General features: G+C 44.3%; 1 protein-coding gene across 7 annotated transcripts in view; it reads right to left on the bottom strand.

Moving 5' to 3' along the window:
* STIM1 (stromal interaction molecule 1) overlaps window positions 1–26,851 on the bottom strand; it is a 188,504-nt gene that overhangs the window by 62,580 nt on the left and 99,073 nt on the right. For 6 of the 7 annotated variants that reach the window (XM_044919544.1, XM_044919548.1, XM_021704715.1 and 3 more), the window contains exon 2: window positions 21,595–21,725. The exons of the other annotated variant lie outside the window; for it this stretch is intronic. In XM_044919544.1, the coding sequence (XP_044775479.1) occupies window positions 21,595–21,725 (131 nt within the window). The remainder of the gene's footprint in view (window positions 1–21,594; window positions 21,726–26,851) is intronic. 7 annotated transcript variants of the gene reach the window in all.

Raw genomic sequence — 26,851 nt, forward strand, 5'->3', positions numbered from 1 at the left:
GTGATCCTGGAGTCCCGGGATCGAGTCCCGCGTCGGGCTCCCTGCTCGGCGGGGAGCCTGCTTCTCCCTCTGACCCTTCCCCCTCTCATGTGCTCTCTGTCTCTCTCATTCTCTCTGTCTCAGATAAATAAATAAAATCTTTAAAAAAAAAAAAAAAAGAAGAAGCTATTGCTGAGGGCACAGAGAGGACAGTCATTTCTCACTCACCTTTGTACATCTAGTCCCACTTCTCCCAGTCCCTCTACCACATTAGTCACCAGAATGACCTTTGTAAAGTACAAATCTGTAAACTATACCAATGCACCTACTTAAAATCTCATGGCTCCTCATTACCTACAGAATAATGCCCTAGCTTCTTGGCCTCATATTCAAGGCCATTTACAATCTGGTCATAGACTAACTTACCAGGCAGCCATTTTCCCTCCTTACCAGACAACTATAGTCCAGACCAGGGGCCAAGAAACTATGACCATGAGCCAAATCCAACTTGCTGCTTCTTTTTATAAATAAAGCTTTATTGAGGCATAGCCACAGTCATTCATTTAGGTACTGCCTATAGCTGCTTTCATGTTACAAAGGCAGAGTCAAGTTGTTGTAACAAAGATTATATGGCCAACAAAGCCTAAGATATTGACTACATGGCCCTTTATAGAAAATGTTTGGGGCACCTGGGTGGCTCAGTTGGTTAAGTGTCTGCCTTTGGCTCAGGTCATGATCCCAGGGTCCTGGGATCGAGCCCCACATCGGGCTCCCCCTCTGTCTGCCTCTCCCCCAACTGGTGCTCTCTCTCTCAAATAAATAAATAAAATCTTTAAAAAAAAAAATTTTTTTTAAAGAAAAGAAAATGTTTGCCAACATTTGCTCTATATACATCAAGCCACTCAGGCTCCTTGAAAAAACGATTGCTCGTTATACCTCTAAGTGTTTATACAATGTGCTCCATTTAAAATGTTTTCTCCTTCTCTTTATCTGCTAGAGAAAAAGTCACTGCCTCTGTGAAGTTTTCCAGACCTCTCCCAAGCAAGTTAATTGCCCTATTCCATTTATTCTCTTAGTTCTCAGGGTATACATTTATGACAGTACACTATAATTACTATTGCATCACCACCCCCTTACTATCCCTAAGCAACTCAAATATAGAAACCATATTTTATTTGTCATTTATCTCTAACCTGTGTCTTACAAATTCTCTGGAACACCTAAACAAATAATTAATTTAGCTCCATAAGCCCACCTCCAAGCACAGGTCTGGCACAGAGCAGGATATGTGGTTATTAAATAACTGAATGAATGTCTCTCACCCTACAACACCCAGCAGGGTGCTTAGCTTACCATAACTAGTCAATGCATCTTATCTCCCCTACACAAAAGGAAGAAAAAGGTCCCCAAATTGTCAGCCAATGTAAAATAAAGATATTCAGCTAGGGGCCAGGCAGTTACACTGGCTTGGATTTGGTGTAGCATGATGGTTTAGAGCCTGATTCTGGAGCCAGGCTGCCTGGGTTTGAATCCCTGTTCTAGCACTTACTTTCAGTGTATCATGCACATCATTTCTAAAATGGAGATAACAGTAGTACAAAACTTCATAAAACCCTCAGGTTGAGGGTATTCATGAAGTACTTAGAATAGTGCCTGGCACAAAATAAGCTCCCCTATGTGTGTGAGTGAAGCTCTCCTAAATATGAATATATTTCATGTATTGTATGAAGAATATAAAGATACTAAGAATGTGCAGTCCTGGAGCTCACTATTACAGTGATGCTGATCTCTCACATGTAAAGAAGACCCACAGGGGAGGTAAAAGACAGATATGTCCTAAGTGCTTGCTATATGAAGGCCATGTGCCAAGAGATCAGCAATAGAGAAAATTAAGACAAGGCACTTGTAATCCACTGACCTTGAAGGTCTGTTCTGTCCTCCTCTATGATTCTTACTTTTAAAAAAGCGTTAACTCCAATTAAAACCAAAATTTCACAACCTTATGCAGCACCCTACCTGACTTCAACTGCCACTTCCTCCCATCTGCTGTGATAATGAATTACTTGAAAATCTCTGAAAGCACCAAGCTCTTCACCAGTCTAATGTCTTTGCACATGCTATTCCCTCACCCAAACACTCTACTTCTTCTCCTGGTCATTCTAGTCATCTCTTCAGACCCAAATTACATGTCAGCAACTCTGTGCATGGGTAAAACTAACAGGTCTTCCTCTTCTGTGACTCCCTCACAGCATTCATTCATCCTCCCGTAATATCCTCACCCGTTGACATGGCTATTTCCACCACTAGAGGAACTTCTTCCAAGGCAGCCACTATGCCCTCCTGCCTTCCCTTTTTCTCCTATATATCCAGCACCTAGCATTCAGCACCCAGCACATACGCAGGTACAGAGAATCCCTCTGGGATCGAGTCCTTGCCATGGAATCATCCTTGAGATGTCGTCAGACCATGAACTGGGCACATGACAGAGATAAATCCTAAAGGTAGCATCTCAAGTTCCAGCCTTCTAGGTAACTGGCCAGAATGGCAAAGACTGGGAAACTCTGACATCTCTTGTCTTTCAAACTTTCAGGACCAAATTACATAAGCTAGCCAAGGACTACTGGCTGGGGAATCTTTGTCTTAGGAAAAGAGGATAGAAATAGGTCACTAATTTCAAAATATTTCCCCAGAGAAAAGGGATCATCTTCTTAATTGGGGTCAAAACTATCACATCTTTCAGAGAATGAATACACAGCACTGGACAGAATGCGTTGTGGGTAAGGATGTTTTAGAAAATTGATGAATTAGAGGGGACTTCTGGCTTGATAGCATGAGAAGCTCCATGGATCCACTATCCAGTGAAACTGGCAAAATTATTTTTTTAAAGCAACCGTTTAAAGTTTCTGGAAATGGTCCTAGAGCATACACCAAATGAAGAAAATTTTGCCCAAGAATATCTACTAAAACTCAGGAAGAACTGTGAGAATCTGTAGTACCTGAATTAACACCTGCTCCCTCTCTCTCTCCCCACTTCCAAATCAGTAAGACAGGAACTCCACTCCAGACTGGTGCCGCCAAGAACACTGGGTTCTCTGATCCCAAGCTCCCAGCTGGAGGGCTATCTGCCTGAGAGAAGCAGGATATCAGCATTTCTCATGCTGCCCCCAGTTACTCTTGCTTAGGCTAAGTTCTAGATGAGTCCAGCCAAGAAACGGGCCTCCCTTCTTCCACCCAGCCCCCACTTACGAAGCAGGGACTTCACCTTGGACGCAAAGCCACTGAGGATCCTGGGGCCCTGATTGCCATTGCCCTGGCTTATAAGATAGCAATTATACTCTGGGAGAGGCAAGCCAAGACAGCCTGAAGCTACTGCCACACCTCCACTGAGTGCTCAGCTCCTAAAGTGGGGTATCACTCAAAGAGAAGCACATCATTATCCCCACCTCCAGCTCCAGAACCATGGCTCAGAGATTTTGCCTGGGGTGGAGAGCAGGCTTTACACCGAGTTTCTAACCTCTTCCTAAAGGAAATTATTTTATTTGCAACTGACTGTGAAGGAGTTCAAGACCAAGGGCATTCTCAAAAACAGTGAGGGTAGTGGTAAAAGGCATTTAGGAGATTGGTGGATTCAGTAGAGATAGAGGTTAACTGTAGGCTGGAGAATTTGCTGGTGAGAACTGGAGAAAGAGCTGGGAAGAGCCCTCCTGGGGTAAGAACAAACCTCACTTAACTCAGGAACTATTCTTTCAGAGGAGCCCCAATATGACTGGATCCATCTGTGGAGCAAAGTTATGTCCCAGCACACGTTGAAAACAATAGAGTAATCAGACAACAACTAAGCTTAACAGCTAAATGTGGCCAGGAAAAAAGATTCAATGAGGGCCCTACCCAAACCACTGTCATCCAAAGGTGACTGTGGACATATCCAAAGCTCTACCCTCTGAGGAGCAACATGAGAGGCTTCATACTGTAGGGGATGGGTGGGAATGGACCACTAATAAGATCTTGCCAGCCACCAAACAAATAAGCAAATAATAATAAGCCCCAGAGGGGGTTGAACCAGTTCCCAGAGTTGCTACAATATACTATCAGAAACAACCAGTTCCCAACAAAAATATACAAGGCATACAGATAAAGAGGCAAATATGACCCATACAGCAGAAAAAAACACAAGCAAAGGAAACCATGAGAGTAACCAAGTTTCAGATTTAATAGAAAAAGACTTAAAAGTAGCCATTATAAATGTGTTCAAATACTAAAGGAATGTGTGATGACAAAGTCACATCAAATAAAAAATAATCAATAAAGGGGTGCCTGGGTGGCTCAGTCGTTAAGCGTCTGCCTTCGGCTCAGGTCATGATCCCAGAGTGCTGGGATCGAGCCCCTTATCAGGCTCTCTGCTCAGCGGGAAGCCTGCTTCTCCCTCTCCCACTCCCCCTGCCTGTGTTCCCTCTCTCGCTGTGTCTCTCTATGTCAAATAAAAAAAAAAAATCAATAAATATAAATTACCAAAAAGAACCAAATAGATGTTGTGAAATTGAAAAGTACAATAACTAAGATGAAAATTATAGGACAGAGGCTCAAACAGGAGAGCTGAACCAGCAGAAGACAGAATTGGCCAACCCGAAGAGAGACTGAAAGAGATTACACAATCCCAAAAATAGAGAGAAAAAAGAATGAAGGAAAATGAATCGTCTCAGAGAAATGTGGCACACCATTAAACACATATGCATAAAGGGGGAATCAAAAAAAGACAATAAAGAGAAAGGAACAGAAAAATATATTCAAAGACACAATGGCTGGGAAATTCCCAACTTTATTCAAAAACATTATTCAGAAAGCTCAACAGACTCCAAAGAGGATAGGATAAACGCAAAAGGATCCAGAGGCACATCACAGAAAATACTGAAAGCCAAAAGCACAAAAGCAAGAAGAAATCTTGAAAGCAACAAGAGAAAAATGATTTGTCACATACAAAGTAAGCTCAATAAAATTAAAACAGCTACCTTCTCATCAAAAACAATGGATGCCAAAGGCAGGGGGATGACATGTTCAAAGTGCTAAAAGAAAGAAGTGTCAACCAAGAATCTTATAGCCAGCAAAACTATCTTTCAAAGGTGAAGGCAGGGGCGCCTGGGTGGCTCAGTTGGTTAAGCGACTGCCTTCAGCTCAGGTCATGATCCTGGAGTCCCGGGATCGAGTCCCGCATTGGGCTCCCTGCTCAGCAGGGAGTCTGCTTCTCCCTCTGACCCTCCCCCCTCTCATGCTCTCTCTCCTTATCTCATTCTCTCTCTCAAATAAATAAATAAAATCTTTAAAAAAAAAAAAGGTGAAGGCAAAATAAAGAGACTTCCAGATAAACAAACACTGAGAAAATTCATTGCTAGCTGACACACCTTACAAAAAATACTAAAGGGGGCGCCTGGGTGGCTCAGATGGTTGAGCGTCTGCCTTCGGCTCAGGTCATGATCCCAGGGTCCTGGATCGAGTCCCGCATCGGGCTCCCTGCTAGGTGAGGAGCCTGCTTCTCCCTCTGCCTCTGCCTCTCCCTCTATCTCTCTCTGATTCTCATGAATAAATAAATAAAACATTTAAAAAAAAAATACTAAAGGGACGGGTGCCTGGGTCACTCAGTCGTTGAGCGTCTGCCTTTGGCTCAGGTCATGATCCCAGGGTCCTGGGATTGAGCCCCGCATCGGGCTCCCTGCTCGGCGGGAAGCCTGCTTCTCCCTCTCCCACTCCCCCTGCTTGTGTTCCCTCTCTAGCTGTCTCTCTCTCTCTGTCAAGTGAATAAATAAAATCTTTAAAAAAAAAAATACTAAAGGGAGTTCTCAAAGCTAGTAAATGACCCTAGATAGTCATTTGAATCCACATGAAAAAATAAACCTGCTCCTTTTTAAATAGATTCACTCATTCACTTAACAATACTTACTGAATGCCAACACTGAGCCAAGCACTATTCTAGGTGGCTAGGGATTTAGCAGTGAATAAGACAGATCCCTTGCCCTTATGGATATTCTAGACAATAAATAATAATCAATGATTAAATGACAGAATCCAGAAGGTGACTGAGTCCTTAAAAGCAAAACAAACAGTGATATGTAATGAAGGTCTGTGCCAGAAATGGGGTAGAGGTAACAGAATTCATTACTAAATAGGGTGGTCTGGGAAAGATCTCATCAATAAGAAGAAGTCTGAGAAAAGAAAAAAATATTTGGGAACATAAGGGAATTATCAAAGCAGATATCTGGGAGAAGACTATCCTAGGCAGAGGTAAGAGCTAGTACCAAGGCCCAAAGACAGAAACAACAAGACGTGTTTGCAGACCAGCAAGCAACGTGACTGGAGTGAAAGACCCAGAGAGACTTAGGATCTATAATCCATAGGGAGATGGTAATGATAAGGTAGAGCCAGATCACATAGGGCCTTCCTGACTCTGGTGGTGACTCTGGCTTTCGCCCTAAAAGAAAAATGAAGCTATTACAGGGTTTTGAGCAGAGGAGTGAAATGATCTGGTTTACATTTTTTCTGTTAAGCTCTCTAGCTACTACACTGAAAACAGACTATAGACATGGTGATCTGTGAGCAGGGCAACTGTACCTCAGTGCCTGTAGGGGAGTGGTGGTGAGAAATGATTAGATTTGGGACATGTTTTGAAGGTAGAACCCACTGGATTTATCAGTGGATGTGGGGTGTGAGAGGAAATATGAATGATTCAGAGTATTTGGGGCCTAGGCAACAGAAACAATGGAATTGCCTTCAACCGAGATAAGGAAGCCTGCGAGTAGAGCAGGTTTTGGATGAGGTGATACTCAGAATCCAGTGTGAAGTATGTTAAGCTTCTGATGCCTTTAAAATTCTTAGAAGAAAACACAAGGGTAAATCTCCATGATGTTGGATTTGACAATGGATTCTTAGGACATCAAAAGCCTGAGGAGCAACAAATATAAATAAATAAACTGGACTTTATCAAAATTAAAAACTTCTGTGCTTCAGAGGTCACTATCAAAAAAGTGAAAGGTGAACCTACAGAGTGGGAGAAAATATTTGCAACTGACATACCTGATAAGGGACTTGTATCTAAGATATATAAAGAAATTTAACAACTCATAGTAAAAAGACAAACAGCCTAATTAAAAAAACAGAAAAAGGATATGAATAAAGCATTTCTTCAAAGAAGATATACAAATGGTCAATAACCACATGAAATGATGTTTGACATTATTAGTCACGCAAATCAAAACCATAATGAAATATTATTTCACATCCACAAGGATGGCTGTGATAAAAAAAATCAGATAATAACAAGTGCTGGTGGGGATTTGGAGAAACTGGAATACTCATTCATTGCTGGCACAAATGTAAAATGGTTCAGCCACTTTGGAGAACAGTCTGACAGTTCCTCAAACAGGTAAACACAGAGTTACCATATGACCCAGTAATTACCCTCCTAGGTATATACTCAAGAGAAGTAAAAACATATGTCCACAAAAACTTGTACATCTATATATAGCAGCATTATTCTTAGTAGCCAAAAGGTAAAAACATACTAAATGTCCATCAACTGATGAGGGAAAAAGCAAAATGTGGTGTGTCCATACAGTAGAATATTCTTCAGCCATAAAACGGAGTGAAGTTCTGACACATGCTACCATATGGATGAACCTTGAAAACCTTATGCTAGGTGAAATAAGCCAGGCACAAAGGACCACATATTGGGGCACCTGGGTGGCTCAGTTAAGCATCTGCCTTCAGCTCAAGTCATGACCCAAGGGTCCTGGGATAGAGTCCCACATTGCATTGGGCTATCTGCTCAGTTGGGAGCCTGCTTCTCCCTCTCCCTCCGCCTGAGGCTCTGCCTACTTGTGCTCTCTCTCTGTCAAATAAATAAATTTTTTTTAAATCTTAAAAAAAAAAAGAAGACCACATATTATGTGATTCCATTTGTAGGAAATGTCCAGTATAGGCAAAATCTATAAATACAGAAAGCAGATTAGCAGTTGCTCAGGGATGTGAGGAAGAGGCAGATAGGGGAACAATAACCAATGTGTATGGGCTTTCTCTTTGAGGTGACGAAAAGTTTCCAAAATTAACTACGGTGGGGGGCGCCTGGGTGGCTCAGTCGTTAAGCGTCTGCCTTCGGCTCGGGTCATGATCCCAGGGTCCTGGGATCGAGCCCCGCATCGGGCTCCCTGCTCCGCGGGAAGCCTGCTTCTCCCTCTCCCACTCCCCCTGCTTGTGTTCCCTCTCTCGTTGTGTATCTGTCAAATAAATAAATAAAATCTTTAAAAAAAAAAAATTAACTATGGTGGGTGCCTGGGTGGCTCAGTTGGTTAAGCGACTGCTTTCAGCACAGGTCATGATCCCGGAGTCCCAGCATTGAGTCCTGCATCGGGCTCCCTGCTCAGCGGGGAGTCTGCTTCTCCCTTGGACTCTCCCCCATCTCGTGCTCTCTCTCTCTCATTCTCTTTCTCTCTCTCTCAAATAAAGAAATAAAATCTTTAAAAAAATTAAATTAAATTAAATTAACTATGGTAATGGCTGCACATATATGCGAATATACTCATAACCATGGAATTATATGCTTTAAATGGGTTTAATTATATGGTATGTGCATTTTATCTCAATAAAACTTTTTAAAAAATTGATGGGTCAGACCAGGGGCCAGGCAAATGTTTTTTTGTAAAGGATCAGGCAGTAAATATTTTAAGCTTGGTAGACCATACAGTCTCTGTTACAACTACTCAGTTCTGCTCTTCTTGTGTGAAAACAGCCATTTACAATATGTAAATGAGTAAGAGGGGCTCTTGTACCAATAAAACTTTGTATTTATGGACGCTGAAATTTGAATTTATGGAAATTTCACATGCCATAAAACTCTTCTTTGCATTTTTCCCCCAACTATTTAAAAATGCAAAAGCTAGTCTTAGTTTCTAGACTGTAGGTGTATTTAGTCAAGGGGTCAGCAAACTATGACCCCTTTCTAAAAACAGGAAGGGGGTCATAGTTTGCTGACCCCTTGACTAAACACACCTACTCCTCCCTCTGTAACAGCTTCAAGTATTAAGGAATTCTCTCTCCCTTACAATCCCCATAAACAAGAGTCAACTTTGATTCCCCTCTCAGTTTTTTCCCCCATACTACCGTCTCTACACATGGCTTTCCAAGACTCTGGGACATGAAATTCCAGCCAAGCACTTCATAGCAGGAAAACCTCCTGGACTCCATTTCCAAAATAGAACACTTGGCAAAAGAGTTGAGGGCTCACCATGTGTTCCTTTTAAATGCTACTCACCTTTAGGCGGTGAGGGGACAAGGGAAAAGGCTTGGGAACAGAGAATATAAAAGAGTAAGACAGGAGCACTTGGCTGGCTCAACTGGTAGAGCATGCGACTCGATCTTGGGGTGGTGAATTCAAGCCCCACATTGGGCAAAGAACTTACTTAAAAAAAAAAAAAAAGTAAGACAAACTCAAGTTCATCTTTAACAACCTTCAGGCTCCTAATCACTGTAAGAGGGAGAATTTAGGCATATATGTCAAAGAGCAATACCAAATAACTGTCCTTAAGAACAAAATGTATTAGTGTGTCATAGTACCACAGAGAAGGAAGAGGGAGTAGTGAAGATGTTAGGGGTTCTAGAAGCCTTTACTAAGAGGCATTTATTTATTCATTTGCCCAACCAGCCATTTAAAGGAGCAACACTATGTGACATGCCCTGTGCCGGGATCCAAGAACACAGAGATTAATCAGACATATTTAAAGCACCAAGGTGAGGGGAGCCTGGGTGGCTTAGTCAGTGAAGCGTCTGCCTTTGGCTCAGGTCATGATCCCAGGATCCTGAGATCAAGCCCCACATCGAGCCCCACATCAGGCTCCCTGCCTGCTCCTCCCTCTCCCTCTACCCCTCCCCCTGCTCATGCTCTCTCTTGCTATTTCTCTCTCTCAAATAAATAAAATCTTAAAGAAGGAAGGAAGGGAGAGAGAGAGGGAGGGAGAGAGGGAGGGAGGGAGGGAGAGAGGGAGGGAAGGACGGACCGACCAAGGTGAGAAAGATAAAGAGAGAGTCAATCCTTGAAGGCAAGAACCACTGCTCTATGTGGAGGGTACGGCTGAATCTGTCCTCAATCCCAAGGACAGAGCCCAGAAACTCTCTCTCCAATCCTTCCAAACCAACACTGCCTCAGACCCACAGAGTTTTCCACTTTAAACTAATCGGGGAGCTTGCTCACCCCCCAGAGACATCGGGCCTTGTGAAGTGATACATAGGACAAATCTCACAGATACAGCCTCAAATCCCATCTCTGCAACTTAATCACAAGGTCACCGTTGGCCTGTAAAATGCACACAACCTCACAGTGACGATGTAGAGAAAATGAGACAATGTAAGGCACAGTCCCTCACAGTGCCTATGTGTAGGTGCTTCATAAATGTTTGACCCTTTTGAACCCAGCTCCCTTGGCAGGAGGGCTCATACTGTGGAGAATGGTGTGTCCTAGATGAACCAGCCCCCAGCCTCTGAGTCCCAGAGACTTCTAATCTTAGCTCCCGCTCCTCAAGATGCCAGGTGGCTAGATGAAAGATGGGCGAGTCAGCGCCACACTGCTGAGCGCACACCTACCTGACCTACACCTGCGAGGGCGTGGCATTGTGGGGCACCAAGCGGAGAGAGAAGAAGCTGGATAGCAACACTATTAATGACATTTTCAGGCAGCATCATGGGTCACAAAGGATTCTTACCATCCATTACTTATTGGAATCACATACTGCCCATCAAAGAAAACCCTACCTTATAAAGAAACTATTCCCTAGACACCTTCCCACTTGATGTCTCCCAAACTTGCCATATTTTTTGCCTCCTGCCTTTACTCATGATCCTTTTTCCTGGGATGCTCCTCCTTCTTTTCATCAGTAAACCTTGCTCATGTTTTAAAAACCAAGTTTCAGTTTCACCTGCTCTGCAAAGCCCGCTCCTGACACCCCGTCAGTCAGAACCGAGAGCCATCTCTGTTTACAATCCTTCTAGTTTATCATCTTTGGGATAAAAATCCAAGTTCCTCAGTATGGCAAGAATCTGGCTAATGCCTGTCATTCCCACCTCATCTCATCTCCAACCTCTCCCTCCCTGTCCCATTGTTACAATCTATGCTCAAGTTAAAAGAACCACTGACTTCACACATCACACACTCATTCCTTCACTGGCTATACCTTTCCCACCTCTGTCCCCAGGTTAACTCCTCTGCATCTCTCAAAATTCATCTCAGGCATCACCTCGTCTGGGCTGTGTTTCCTGGCATCCTAGGATAAGTCAAATTTTCTCCTCTTAAAATTCCAAGAAAAAAAAAAATTCCAGAGTATGCAGTACTCATCTCTCATCACAACACCTCTTAGGACATGAATGTTCTTCTGCCTCACTAACATGTGAGCTCCTTGCAGGTAGAAAATTTGTCTTCATTATTAGTCTTTGCATATCCAGTACAGAGCAGACACAAAATATGTCTGGCAAAGGAAGAAAGAGAGAAAGAAGGAGAGTGGGGGAGAACAGGAGAACAAATAAGGGGAGGGTCACGAATCCTCATGTGGATCAGCCATTACGTCGAAAACCAATTGTTTCTGGGGCACCTGGGTGGCTCAGTCATTGGGCGTCTGCCTTTGGCTCAGGTCATGATCCCAGGATCCTGGGATCGAGTCCCGCATCGGGCTCCCTGCTCAGAGGGAAGCCTGCTTCTGCCTCTCCCATGCCCCCTGCTTGTGTTCCCTCTTCTCACTGCGTCTCTCTCAAATAAATAAGTAAAATCTTAAAAAAAAAAAAAAAAAGAAAGAAAACCAATTGTTTCTAATGCAATGCACATGCACAGACACGCACAGAGAGACTTGCATAAATAAACACAAACACCAGTTAGGTCACAGGCAAGGCCTTGGGAGCCAACCACCGATTCCTCCTTAGACAGGATGATTCAGAAGCTTATACCTGAAGCAGGGCTTTTCTCTCTCTCTGCGGGCTTGACCATTTCTGGCTGCTAGATGACCCACCCTTGCATTCTGCCTACCACCCTGTAGGGTCCAGATCAGCCTAGATTAATAGCATCTTTGGAGTCCCGATTATACTTCTGCCTCTGTTTCCACCTCCAGGTCCTGCATACTATGCTGTTGCCCAACCATTTGCTCTTAACCTTCTCTTTGATTCTTGACCCGGCTTACGGGCTTTCTCTCAACTCCTACGTCCTTGGCTCTGTGTTTCTCCCCTGCCTCCACTTCTTTTCATACACACAGAGACATCTAAATACAGAAAGACACATAAAAATACAAAAAGGTGGGGCGCCTGGGTGGCTCAGTGGTTAAGCATCTGCTCTCCGCTCAGGTCATGGTCCCAGGGTCCTGAGATCCAGCCCCGCATCGGGCTCCCCGCTCCGCGGGAAGCCTGCTTCTCCCTCTCCCACTCCCTCTGTTTGTGTTCCCTCTCTCGCTGTCTCTCTCTCTGTCAAATAATAAAATCTTTTAAAAAAATAAAAAGTAAATTAAAAAAGGCATAAAATGACATACACACACATGCAAAGAAACAAACACAAGGCACATAAACACAACTACACATACTGACACACACACACACACACACAGAAGTCTTACAAGTCTACCTAATCCCTGTCATCACAGGATTGCAGTCCAGAACAAACAAAGCAGACTCACCAACAAAGAGGAGGGAAGGAAAACAACAGTCTGCATAGTGAGAAAGAATTTCCCTGTCTGTCAAAGCAAAGCACCGTCTGGGTTTTCCTGGAAACACGAGCGGTCCCATCTGGGGGAGCTGCTGCTTCATCCTGTATCTGGCCAAGGCACTGGGACAGATTGCAAACTAGGCCTACTCCCTCTGATGTGTAGCTCAGCTTGTCTGGCAACTGGTCCCCTGCCCTGAGTGCTGGCTGACAAGGCGTCTTCTGCTACCCCGGCTTGTTAGATTACCTCACCCTTATTCCTCTCGCAACTCCCACAGTCCTGCGCTCACCACCATCACGGCCATGAAATGTGCCATTGTCACTGCCAGGTCACAGGTCTGCCACTCTCGCTAGCCTGAGGGCTTATCAACGGCAAAGAGTATCTTATTTTCTTTTTCTTTTTTTTTTTTAAGATTTTTTTATTTATTTATTTGAGAGAGAGAATGAAATAGAGAGAGCATGAGAGGGAGGAGGGGCAGAGGGAGAAGCAGACTCCCTGCCGAGCAGGGAGCCCGATGCGGGACTCGATCCCGGGACTCCAGGATCATGACCTGAGCCGAAAGCAGTCGCTTAACCAACTGAGCCACCCAGGCGCCCGAGTATCTTATTTTCATCTCTACTTTACAGATGAGGAAAGGGAGGCTCCAAGTTACTTGGCCTTACCAATTTACATTGCAAAATTTGGATTTGAATTCAGGTCAGCTTCCAAAGCTTATGCTTAGACTTTTAAAAAGGCAATGTCCAAATACTTTGTTCTAAGAAACTCGCAAGAGTGTGGGCTGAAGGCATGAGCAAGGCTACAGAACTTGAACTCAATGGGAGCTGGGAGGTGAATGCTACAGCCACCCTATAATTAAGTATTTACAAGAAAAAATGTGGACAGGTCATTCCCTTAGCCTAAGGACCAGGTTTCACCTGAAGAATGATGTCATTCACGGTATCACTCATCTCTGTTCTGTCCAAAAGGCCTGAGCAGACCTCAATCTGTGCTTTGCCTAGATTAGGGCAGGGGGTCAGAATGTTCTACAAAGCAGGAGAGATAAGATGGTGATTGCACCAGGAGGCTGGCAGGAAGCTAGAAGGCAAAAAACCAGAAGGATGCCACCAAACTGTAACAATCCTTCAGGTCAAAGAAGAATTACTGTAGCAACAGACATGTCTACATAGAAACCTATGCTGAGGTTGTCTGAAAAACTGCAATTATTTCTTTTCTGCCCTATTTTGCATATAGTAAACCGAAGAAAGAAAAAAAAGGCAAAAGCGCCAGGCTGTCAAAGCTGTTCAAAGAGGAAGGAAGGAAATCTATGTTCAGGATTGGGTCCAGGGACCAAGGGGAGAGCGCTGCTTCCCATGGGTCAGCATGGCAGCAGCGGCGGGAATCAGAGGGAGGCTCTGAGCACAAGGTGAAGCCAGGAGAGATAAAACCAGGGCTACTTAGCCAGCTGCCTCTGACATCTCCCCTCCTGGAGCTCCATATAGTAAGTGCCAAGAATTTGATTCAGGGTCCTGGTATGTGGGTGAGAGGGAATTACCACCTGGGTTCTCCCATAACTTTCTTGCCATCTTAGCTTTTCCATAAGTGACAGCTACAAAAAAGAAGAAGGAAGGAAAGAAGGAAGGAAGGAAGGAAGGAAGGAAGGGAGGGAGGGAGGGAGGGAGGGAGGGAGGGAGGGAAAAATAGAGGAAGGATTCTCCCAAAGAGGATGCCCCAGGGCTCTTCAGTCTGGTATCCTCAAAAACCATCTATACCTATCCAGAAACAGGGAACCTAGCTCTCAGGTAGCTAACCAGGGATCTCTGCTTCCAGATACCATGGACACACAGCCTTGGAAGACCCTCTGCTTATCTGTCAAAGTTAGGAGTCAGGGAAATGGAGATAGAACTCAGCAGGGTTTTCAAAGTGTTTTCTATAGAGCCCTATGGGGTCCTAGGGGTTGGGCCACAGCAAGGCAAGTGGGAGGTGACCGCTATACCAACCAGTGTTGTAGTGACTCTTTTTTTTAACATCTTTATTTAGATATAATTTACATACCAATTTAGTGTACAACTCAAGAGTGCTTAGCATTTTCAGAGGTGTGCAACCATCACCACAAGTTTAGAACATTTCCATCAGCCTCATGCAGATCTGAGTTGCAATAACCCCCAAAATGGATAACTATGAGCTAATTCAGTCTCAGTTTTCTTATTGGTTATATGGGAAAATTACTACCTATCCCACAGGTTTCTTTCTTTCTTTTTTTTTTTAAGATTTTAATTTATTTTTTGACAGAGAGAAAGACAGCGAGAGAGGGAACACAAGCAGGGGGAAGTGAGAGAGGGAGAAGCAGGCCTCCCGCCGAGCAAGGAACCCGATGCGGGGCTCGATCCCAGGACTCTGGGATCATGACCTGAGCCGAAGGCAGACGCTCAACGACTGAGCCACCCAGGCGCCCCTATCCCACAGGTTTCTTGTCAAGATTCCGTGTGAGAGTGTAGGGAAGGCCCCCAGCACGGGCCTTGCGGGTGGGAGCAGGGGGAGAGGACATAACACTTGTACCACAATGAACAAAACCACAGGCCGGGCACTTTCTACACGTGCTTTCATTTCGTCTTTGCTAGAATCCTTCAAGGCAGAGACTACTGCCCCCATTTGACCATGAGGAAATGAAAGCTCACAGAGATTTAAGAAACTTTCCAAGGTCATACAACCAACAGTTGGTGAAAGGGCACCTGAACCCCTCATCTTCCTTGCTCCAAAGCCTGTGCATACTTTCACTCAGTCACACAGCCTTTCAGACTTCTGTCTTTTTTTTTTTCTCTTTTCTTTATCTCTGCCCTCCTTGTACATGTTTTTCTCTAAGTCTTTCCTATTATTTTAACTACAGGGATTTTACCTCCATCCAGATTCTGTATGTGACTCACAGCATTGGGTAGAGGGCTAGGGAAGGAGTCACAGAGGTCAGACATACACATCATACACTAACGAAGCAAGGCTGTATCTGGATCCTAGACCCCAGCACTCTGAGACACAGCCCGCCACTGACTCACCCACCATCCTGGCTGGGAACTCACAAATCCAAAGCACCCTGTCCCCATGCCGCTGACCAGCCAACCTTGTACTCTTGCTCTGCCCTACAGAAACAATTCAAGGGGCACTTGGTGATAAGATAGGATCATTGCCTTCAAATCAAATTTCAAAAATACTCAACGCATCACCTTTATGTGTAAGGCCCTGTACCAGGTACTGTGGGAGAAATAGTGATGAATAAGACCCGATTGCTGGCCCTGGAGGCACTCACAGTCTAGTAAGACAGACAACTAATTACAATACAGAGCAGAGCGATACGCCAAATGAGAGATTCATGCCAAGTACTCTGGAGCACGGAAGAGGAAAAATTACTTCCCACTGTAGGGAAACAAGATTTCTAGGAGAAAACATTTATTCTAGGCCAGTAGTCCTCAACCAGGGGCACTTCTTCATTTTTTTTTTTGTTGTTGTTGTTTTAAGATTTTATTTATTATTTATTTGAGAGAGAGAGAGAGCACGAGCATGAGAGGGGAGGAAGGGCAGAGGGAGAGGGAGAAGCAGGATCCCCCCTGAGCAAGGAGCCCAATGCGGGACTCAATCCCAGGACCCTGGGATCAAGCCCCACGTTGGGCTCCCTGCTTAGCAGGAGGTCTGCTTCTCCCTCTCCTCTGCCCCTCCCCCTGCTCATGCTCTCTCTCTCGCTCACTCTCTCAAATAAATAAAATCTTAAAAAAAAAAAAAGAGCAAAGGCACAGTGATGGGATATAAAGAAACATGTTTGAGATGGTTGTAGCCTAAAGTAAGGGAATACAGTGTAATGTGAACTAGTCAGGAAAGCTAAAGGCAGATTGTGGGAGCACTGAAGGGCCAGTAAGTACTAAAGTACTTACTTACTTTAGTAAGTAAAGGCAGGCCACTCTTAAGTTCCATCATCTCCAAAACACAGTAACACCTAGCTCATAGAGTGGTTGAGCATTAAATGAAACTGTATATGCAACAGCTAGAACAGGGCTTGGCACACGGTAGGGATGCTCCTTTTCCACTGCACTCCCTTTACAAGGTAGAAGTAATGATCAGAGTTGTGCTTTAGTAATTCCAGTAACAGTGCAAAAAGACAAACTTACAGGCAAGATAATATAATCAAAACCATTAGGGCACAAAGCAAGACATTCTAATTATGTGCTAAACTGAGTTGCTTTGGACTGTGTGCTATGGGAGTTAGTCCTGGGATGAGAGAGAGATCAGTGCGGGGTGAGAAAGTCAGGGAAAGTTCATGAGAAGTGAGCCTGGAGCATTCCAGGAGATACCTAAGACTGATACGGACAGGGCCGAGGGCTGAAGGGGCGGGTAGAAATTAATCCCAGCCAGGGAGAACTAGCTGAGCAAAGAAAGGGCACTGCAACAAGCATGGAATGAGTCTGAGACAATGAGGGCCAGGGCCAGATAAGAGTGGTAGGAGGTACGTCCAGAGAGTCTTAAGAAAGACCAAGGCCAGATTTGAAGGGATGGAGTGCTTGGCACAGGAAGTCAGGTGGAATCAGAAAAGAAAATCACGCAGGACATAGGAAACCGAAGTGTGACTTGGGAAGATCATGGGCAGCATGGACAACGTGGCTGGTAGAGGGGAAACTAGAGGCAAGGGAGCACGGAGAGGTGTCCACAGCTGTCTGGATACGGAAATAAGGCCCAAAGCCTGAGGCGGGAAAGCAATTCTTAGTAATCATGCTAGTACTTCTGGGCATAACGAAGCTACTCACCCGCATCCCACTTAGCCCAGGCAGGCCAGAGCACTGGCTATGTGCATGAAGCCCATGGGGCTTCTCTCCCTCCCTACATAACACCTCCTATCAAGTCCAACTCCTGCTGGCCTCTGGATTTTCCAAGTGGAGCCGCTCCTCTCAAGGTTTAGTTCCTGCAGCCCACACAGCCCTCCAGGACCCAGCAGGCCCCGTGAGGGGACAATGCAAAAGGGGGAAAGCAAATCAAGAGTCAGATGCTTAACCGATTGAGCCACCCAGGCACCCCTGTGCCAGAAACTTTCAACAGAACTTTTCTCCCTGAGTTCTGGCAATAACCTTGCAAGGGTAGGAACCACTAACCACCATTTTACCTAAGAAAACTAAAGGGGAAGTCACTAAACTACTGTAATCGCAGTTCTTCCTAATTTCAGAATTTTACTCATTATTTAATCACCTGTGACATACAGACTACTAGAATGCAAGCTCTATAAAAGCTGAAATCTTCTCTGTTTTGTTTGCTATAGAATCTGTAGCCCTGGGCGTCTGGGTGGCTCAGTTGGTTGGGCGACTGCCTTCGGCTCAGGTCATGATCCTGGAGTCCCGGGATCGGGTCCCGCGTCGGGCTCCCTGCTCGGCAGGGAGTCTGCTTCTCCCTCTGACCCTCCTCCCTCTCATGCTCTCTGTATCTCATTCTCTCTGTCTCAAATAAATAAATAAAATCTTTAAAAAAAAAAAAGAATCTGTAGCCCTATAATGGTGCCTGGCACATACAGGTATTCAATAAAAATCTGTTTAATGGCTGGATAAATGCCCTTGATTTCCCATGTAGGCTCCAGAGAAGAAAATAACACTGCTCTCAAAGTGTCAGGTCAGGTCGAAGGGACAGTGGTTGTAGACAGCCTTTCTCTGTCTACTTCAGACTGTCCAGACAACCCGACAGGACCATCCCCCTACAGCAAATCCTTTACCCATGGGCAGTGTTCCCACCAGAGGTCTCAGCAGAACACAGGCCATGAATTTCCACACTGGTGGGCTGGTCGAACTTCCTCCCAGCCTTGCAAGAAGGGTACCACTGCCAATATTCCCATCTTGTTCATCTGAAGGGCCCCCAATCCACAACCTCTGCCAACTCAGACTGAAGCAAGCAAAGATAGTACTTGAGCAGCCAAACCGGCTGCCCCACAAGCAACTGATTATATATTTTCTATAAAATGCCTGCTAAGTCTCAGCTTGCCATAAATCTAATTTCATAGCTCACAGCAGAGTAAAGACAGCAATTAGAAATGGGGATGATCAAAGAAGAGATAGGGAAATTATGAGAAGAAATCACAACAATGGATATAGGAATCTAGGTACTGGGGTAATCATGTAAGAGGCCCTGAAGACATGCTTTGAATGATCCAAATAAAGTCACCACTCTGTTCACAATAATCTGTAAAAAGAAAGACTTAAAATGGCTAAAATGTTAAGAGCTCTAGAACTGAGGTTATAGTTTAGTCATCTGAAAAACTTACTGATATGAGGCTGAATAAATGAGGCCTCATAGGGTATCCCTTCAGACTTGCACTAAGATCCTTGGGGAATCAGCAGGGCTTTTTAAGTGGTCATGAAAAGCTCAGGTCCCTCATGGCCAGCACAAGCACAGTTTCATCTCTCACGTCTCAGTGCCCAGTAGCCAATATTCTAAGCTCTGAGCTGTCCACCCAACACTCTAGTTAGAACCTGACCTCCAAGGTTGTCTCATATGTTTAGACTGACTTAAACACACACACTTTGCTACCATTGCTTTCTCTTTCGAAGACAGGTGAAAACCCAGACTGGCAGGCCCCCCTCACCACCAGAGGCCTGAGACTGCAGGGGGAGCAGCTGAAGCTAAGGCAAAGGCAGGAGCTACACTGAAAAAGAACAGCTCACCACTGGCACAGAGAAGAGCAGGGTGACAGCTTTTGTGATATTTTAGAACAGTTTGTGCTGATGAGCTTTTTGTTGTGGTAACATTCCTCTAAAAAGAACATTTTCTTCCTCCCCTCATTGACAAAGCAATCAGCAGAAAGTGAAAAAAGGAGCAGATGATGAAGATATCCAGGAATTTGTAGATCTTGGATCATATCACCTTCTTAACTGGTGTGCCATCCATCCCCTAGTCCTGTGGCCAGGCCCCCGGAGAGAGATCAGGAAACCTCTAGGCCTCATCTGCCTCCAGGAACATGGTTCTATTCTCAGCGCAGGCAAATAAAATTTGGGACCTTTGAGGGCCAGTGCCGCTTCTAGATGCAACCAAAGTTCAGATACCTTCATCGTGGTTGCTGTCCTTGCTCAAGGACCTACAGTTGCCAGGTTCAACAAGTAGACCTTGCTCAGCCAGGCTGTCTGGGTCCCCACTTTCCTTTCCAGATTTTTGTCCTGCAGTCTTCCACCACAGTCGCTCTGTCCAACCAAACCCACCCACCACGCTCTTACTACCTCCACATCTGTACTCACACTGGTTCCCTGCTTACTCAGGCTGCCCCATTCCTTCCACTCCACCCGAACGTCTACTTTTGCTCCAGGAGGTCTATTTTTGTTCTCTTATAAATTCCTTAGACATTATTCCTTAGACATTAATTCAACCGAATGCAAGGATCCCCTCTGCTAACTAATTGGTGGAGTGCTATATTCTACCTGCCCATCTTCAGTGACAGGGAGCTCACTACATACCTACCAAGGAAGGCTCTTCTACGACAAGATGGCGCTGGTGACGATTCTTTATTCTAAATGAATATGCCCATATTTTATTTTTCTCACATTGGTCCTGGTTCTGCCCTTAGCCTAAGAGAAAGAGTACACCAGTACTTAACAGCATGAGCTTTGAAATCAGATCTGTGCTCATACACAGTGTGTCCTTGAACAAGCCTTTCCAAGGCTCCAGTCCTTGACAATAATACCAACTTCAAAAGGCTATTAAGAAAGGTAAAAGAGTTAATTATGCAAAGAGCTTAACACTGTGCCTGGCACGGAATAAGAACTCAATAAATGCTAGCTAGAGCTGCACTTTTCATCGCCTGCACCATCGTTACTTAACTCTGATTCCTCCACTCCTAATGTATTTGAAGACAGAAATTTTATTTCCCAGATCTTTTCTTTTCCAGGCTCCCGTTTCTCCACTAGACTGTAAATGATATGAGGACAGATGCGTGTGTCCTCTTTACAGGCCCATGTCTACCACAGTGCCTGGCACATACATAATACTAATAAATAACCAAATTCTATTGAATGTCTCCATTTCATAGTTTCCATGCCCTTCATTGTTCACTCCTTCCCGTACAGGTTCTCACTGTTCCAGGTGCTTCTGACAACATGAGATTCAAAACTGAACTCAAAACTTAAAAGGTGGGCTGACAAGCAGGGTGAAGAGACTGGGCTTACCTCTCCCTCGTGACATACACCATATCACTATTAAAGATCTGGCATAACTTGGCAGCTTCACCAAACTGCTGGCTCGTGTTGAGCTTGAAATCAACTGAAACCTTTACATCTTTTCACAAGTGATGACTTCGTACTCTGGGCTCTGTGGAATTGGAACTGTAGTGATGCCAAAAGGTGAGACAATAACAGAGCTTTTTCCACCTAGAGATTCCTCTCACTCCTACTATCTGGACTACTCAACCGGCTCCCAGCAACTGCGGCCTGCAATTCAGAATGATCTTTCTAGGAACATGTGTTTCTTCCTCCCAAACAGAGTATAACTCCCAGAGCGCAAGATAAGGACCGTCTTGACTTCTCTCCTACATGCCAACACAGGGCTGAGCACATAGTAAGTACAGACAGATGCGCCCTCAGTCTGCAGCGGGATTACAATAAGGAGTCAGGGGAACTGTAGAGACCGACCTCGAGGCTCCCTCTCCCTCTCAGACAGCACAGCTCAGTCAGTGTTGTGCTTCTAGCTGGTAGGCAGATGGGAGCCAGGCCAGGCAGAGACACAGACATCAGGCCTGCACCCGGACCAGCAGGGTCCTATAGGGCTGTTCTGCTGAGAATCACCTCCCTTCGCAGGGAGGAGCTCCTAGACAACAAGCCAACATCAAGAACATCTCTCCACGGGGAAGAGTGTCTAGACAGCTTTTAGAGACTGTCCACACAGGAAGAGAAGAGAGCCACGGCAGGGTGAGAGAGCTCACCTCATCGCTTTCTTCCACATCCACATCGCCATTGGCATCATCGTCCATCAGCTTGTGGATGCTGCGGACTGCATCGAAGCTGAGCTTCTCATCCTCACTGTGGCACAGGGGCTTGTCAATCCGGCAAAACTCTGTACAGGAAAAGCAAGAGACAACATTACTGTGGGCCGCCACTGGCCTTCACTACCCACCTGTCCCAGGGTCCGTAGCTTCCAGCAGCTAAAGCCTCATGTAGCCACTTCACTGGCTATTTGTACAGTGAGAAAACTGTTTCATCCAGTCTTCAACCTTCTCCCCAAATCTCCCCCATTTAGGGACAATGCTTTATTATCCTAATCTTTCCCTGCTGGCAGGGAAGTCAAGCATAAGACCAGGAATACACTGGGATCTAGACAAAGAATATGAATAGGTAATTGACACGGAAAAAAACATAAATGAGAGAAAATACAAATAGCCAACAGACACAGGGAAAAAAGTTTAGCCTTACTAGTAAGTGAAGAAATACATGTTCAAACAAAATACCATTTTTAGTCAGTCGATAAATAAATGTGCATTAATACAGTCTTTCTAGAAACAGGAACACAGCCCATTCCCTGCAGTGCCAAAATAATACGTATTTTCCTTCTCATTCACTTTGTCACTGCTGGGAGTAGCAGAGTGCCAGCCACGGGCTAGCTGCAGAAAGCCTTCACATGCGGAGCCTGCCCACAGCGAGTTACAGTCAGCGATAGCCATCAGGCACCCACGGTCCTGAGCACATCAGCTGCAACAGTGTGGGAGGCCCGCAGTGCAGCTTCCCCCACCACCGACACACAGCCATGTAGCACTAAAGCCAACACAAGAGCTGAGGCCACCTAACCCTCTCTTGGAACCCCGGGAAACACTATGCATACAGCAGAAAGAGCCTGGCATCTCGTCTTAGCTCTACCGTGTGACCCTAGGGAAGTCACTTCCCTTCTCCGGCCTCAAGCTCACTAACTGCAAAAGACATTGTAAGTGAAGTTTCCAGTATGTCTTCCAATTCTTAGATTCTAAAATTCCCCTTTCCTTTGACCCTGATCTTGATAACTTCTCTCCAGCAAAAACTCCTCAGATCACTCCCAAAGAAGAAGCTGTCACAGGGGAGCCTGGGTGGCTCAGTCGTTGAGCGTCTGCCTTCGGCTCAGGTCATGATCCCAGTGTCCTGGGATCGAGCCCCGCATTGGGCTCCCTGCTCCGCGGGAGGCCTGCTTCTCCCTCTCCCACTCCCCTTGCTTGTGTTCCCTCTCTCGCTGTGTCTCTCTCTGTCAAATAAATAAATAAAACCTTAAAAAAAAAAAAGAAGAAGAAGAAGCTGTCACAGAAGAGAAAGCAAGGACAGGGTAAAGAAGCTGCTGCTGTGAAGCCTTCTAGAAGGCACTGGTCAAAGACCTGTCTGCTGATCAGAAACACTGACAGCACAGGACGAGTCACCTCTCTCTCACTGGCTAGTTGTTCAAATCCTTTTCAAAATGAGGGAGGGCTATAAATGTTAAATGCGGAAAATGTCCCAGTTGTGACTCAATAAAAACATGTTGGATACTGGAGCTCACAGATGTTAACTGATGTGTCCAAAGTCAAAGACAGCTGAAGAGCCACAGCGAGAGCCCAGGTCTATTGACTCCCAGGCCCACACTTCACCTGTCCGCCTTTATGCCAAGGCGCCCAAACAGCTTTAAGTTGGGTTTCATCTTCTGGAAGTCACAGATGGTAAAAAAGACACTGAAGAAATGGCTTCATAGAAGACAAAAAATAAGATAAATAGTATACATGCCAAAGAAATATCTCCATATAACCTTATATTCTTCTACATTTGTCTTACAAGTTGAAGTGGAGAGTGGAGGGTGGGGTGAGGCAGTGGTGGGTACCCAGGGAAAGAGAAGAATGCAGCCAAAGATTAAGGCATTATTTCTCAACTTCCTCACCAATAAGAGCTCTTGGCATGATTATTTCATTTATGGACTCCTATCCATGAACTACCTATCTAAACGGAATTGCAGTTAAGTACTGACTGGTTCATAGATGGAAGCACACAGCCCTGGGGATTAGCATTACCAACATAACGCTTTCCTGCCCTTATTCCTGTTTTTGTGTTCATCAAAGGCACATATAATTGCCTATCAGAATAAGAAAAAAAAATTTTTTTAATTGCCTATCAGAGATTTTTGATCAGCCTATGATGTGCCCATTTAAACAACATTTATTGCGTGTTCTTTATATGTCAGGCTCTGTAATCAGCATGAGGCATAAAGAGATGAGTCAGATCTCATCCCTGCCCTCAAGGAGCTTAATTATAAATGTAGGGGAGAGAGGTGATTAAAACACTAAATGCTAATTACCATGATAGAAACAATCAGGATTACCCTAGGGGTCAGCAAACGTTTTCTGTGAAAGGCCAGACAGTAAACATTAGGATTTATGAACCAGATAGCCTCTGTTACAACTACTTTATCACTGAGCACAAAAGCAGCCATAGACAAAACCTAAGTGCATGAGCTTAGCCATGTTCCAAGAAAACCTTATTCACAAGAACAGGTGGTGGGCTGAATTTGACCCCTGGGTCATAGTTTGCTGACCCCTGTTCTAGAAAACCACAGGTAGCACACCAGAACCACATTAGGTTGACAGATTTTTGACCCAAAGCAAAGAAATTCAATCTTTTCATTAGCCTGTATCCACACACAGGTCTATCATAAGTAAAGCACAGCTTCTTTTTTTTTTTAAGTTTTATTTATTTAGGTAATCTCTACACCCAACATGGGGCTCCAATTCACAACCCCAAAATCATAAGTCTCATGCTCTTCCAACTGAGCCAGCCAGGTGCACCAAAGCATAACTTCTAAAAGGCTTTTTTAAAATGCTGAATGAACTAGTTCACTGAGCTCTAGGGCTGTGGGGGTCTCCAGGCTGGGCACCGTTGGCCTTAAGGTCAGCCAGCCCCTTTCTTGAAGGCCTATGGCAGGTCCAAGAAGTTTGGGCTTCAAACACTAGGCTCTGGTTTGTAACCTGATCAGACACACAGATGACCTTTGCTGCTGGCATCATCTGGCATAGAGAAGGATTAAAGGGATTGAGGATAAAGGAGTACAAAATCTTGATGTCCCATAAGGCCATAGAACCCTGTTCAGAAAAAGCACGTTAGCCAAAATTCACTAATGACTCCTGCCTACCAAGCATTTCCTAGGCTGTCTCTCTCTCCTTCCTGAATCTATCATCTCTTATATATTCCAATCTGCCAAGGCTTCCCAGAACCATCTGGAAATACCTTAGAAGATCCAACCATTTAGCAACACATTATTAGTAAGAGCCATGGACTTGGAGTCAGAACACGTATGTCAAAATCCTAGCTCCATCAGTTACAACTATATGATGTTGGACAAGTTGTTTAACTTCTCTTAGCTTCCAATATCTCATTTGTAAAATGAGGATAATTATATCTGCTTACATGGTTTTTGCAAAAATTAAGGGTTTTTGCAAAAATTAAGACCACATTTGTTCAAACACCTAGCATAGGGCATGCATAAAGCTGACAATCAATACATTCGTAGTTTCCTTCTTTCCTCCCAGAGCAGCAGGTGAACAGCTCCCATCCTCTGCTAATCAGCCACTCTCCCTGTCAGACTATGAAGAATCAAATATAGGATATACAGTCCAATCAGATCAATCAGCATATGTTCTAGATGAGCTGGCAAGTGATTATGACAATGGCCTATATTCCCACAACATTTATTTGTCTATCGCTGATAACATTCATCATACTGTGTTGCAGTTCTGTCTGTCCTCCCCATCAGACTGTGATTTCCAGAAGGGCTTGGGACAATGTCCCCAGCCCCAAGCAAAAGCCAGGTTCTTGATAGATGCTCAGGAAATGTTTTTTGATGAATAAATACCAACTAACAATTACGTGTAGGATTTCTCTAGGCAGAAAAGAGAATTCTAAGTAAAAAGAATAGTATAAGACCAGGTTTTTAAATTGTTTGATCTCAGGGCCCCTGTATACTCTTGAAAATTGAAAATCCCCAAACTGATATTTACCATATTAGAAATTAAAATAAAAATTCTAGTAGCAATTAATTCCTTTTAGACCACTAAATCTCCTATGCATTAATATAAATAACATTTTTTATGAAAAATAACTGTTTTATGGAAAAAAAATTTTCTGAGAAGGGTGGGATTGTTTTACATTTTTGCAAATCTCTTTAATATCTGGCTTAATGGAAGATGGCTGTAGTCTTATATCTACTTCCACATTCAATGTGTTGTTTTGATCCAAGATCAAAACAGGTATGTAGTTGGAAAAGAGAAGAGTATTTTAATAACCTTTCAGATAACTGTGAACATTCTTCTGTAATATTACATCAAAACTCAACAAGTGGTAGGTTTATTAAAGATTAGTTGCAGTGTGAAATTTGAAACTATCTGGATGAACTTTTTGTACTCTATTACGTTAAAATCTATTGCTCTGTCTTGCACTTTGAATAATCTTTTATCCAGGCATGATTTTGTAACATGATGCACTGATCACATGGAAACTAGTGATTCGATGAGTTAGGCAGAGCTTCCGAATTTGACCCATTTCATCTATACAATATCAAAATAATCAGTTATTAGTATCACCACTAATTTCATCAGGAAACTTTTATTATTTATTTATTTATTTGAGAGAGAGATTGAGAGAGAGCTTGGGGGCGGGGGGCGTGGTGCAGAGGGAAAGAATCTCAAGCAGACTCTGCACTGAGCATGGAGCCTGATGCGGGGCTTGATCTCACAACCCTGAGATCATGACCTGAGCCAAAATCAAGAGTCAGACACCCAACCAACTGAGCCACCCAGGCACCCCTATTTTTTTTTAAGTAGCCTCCACGCCAAGCATGGAGCCCAACATGGGGCTTGAACTCACGACCCTGAGATCAAGACCTGAGCTGAGATCAAGAGTTGGACCCTTAACCAACTGAGCCACCCCGGTGCCCCCATCAGAAAAGCTTGAAATCTGGGGAAGCTGTCAAGCTCACAGTGGCAGATACAAGTTTTCCACAATTCTAAGTTTTAAATAAAAGCTAGAATTTTATCATTGGCAACAAATACTACCAGTTGTTTTCCTCTAAGTAGCAGACTCACCTCATTCATTTTCAAGAAAAGATCTGCCAAATAATTAGTTTGAGTAACTATAGTTTATCTGTCAGTTATTCTTTCAAATAAAAATAGTGTTCCCTGGGGCGCCTTGGTGGCTCAGTTAGTT

Source organism: Neomonachus schauinslandi, chromosome 11 (assembly GCF_002201575.2).
Source record: "Neomonachus schauinslandi chromosome 11, ASM220157v2, whole genome shotgun sequence".
NCBI lineage: Eukaryota > Metazoa > Chordata > Mammalia > Carnivora > Phocidae > Neomonachus > Neomonachus schauinslandi.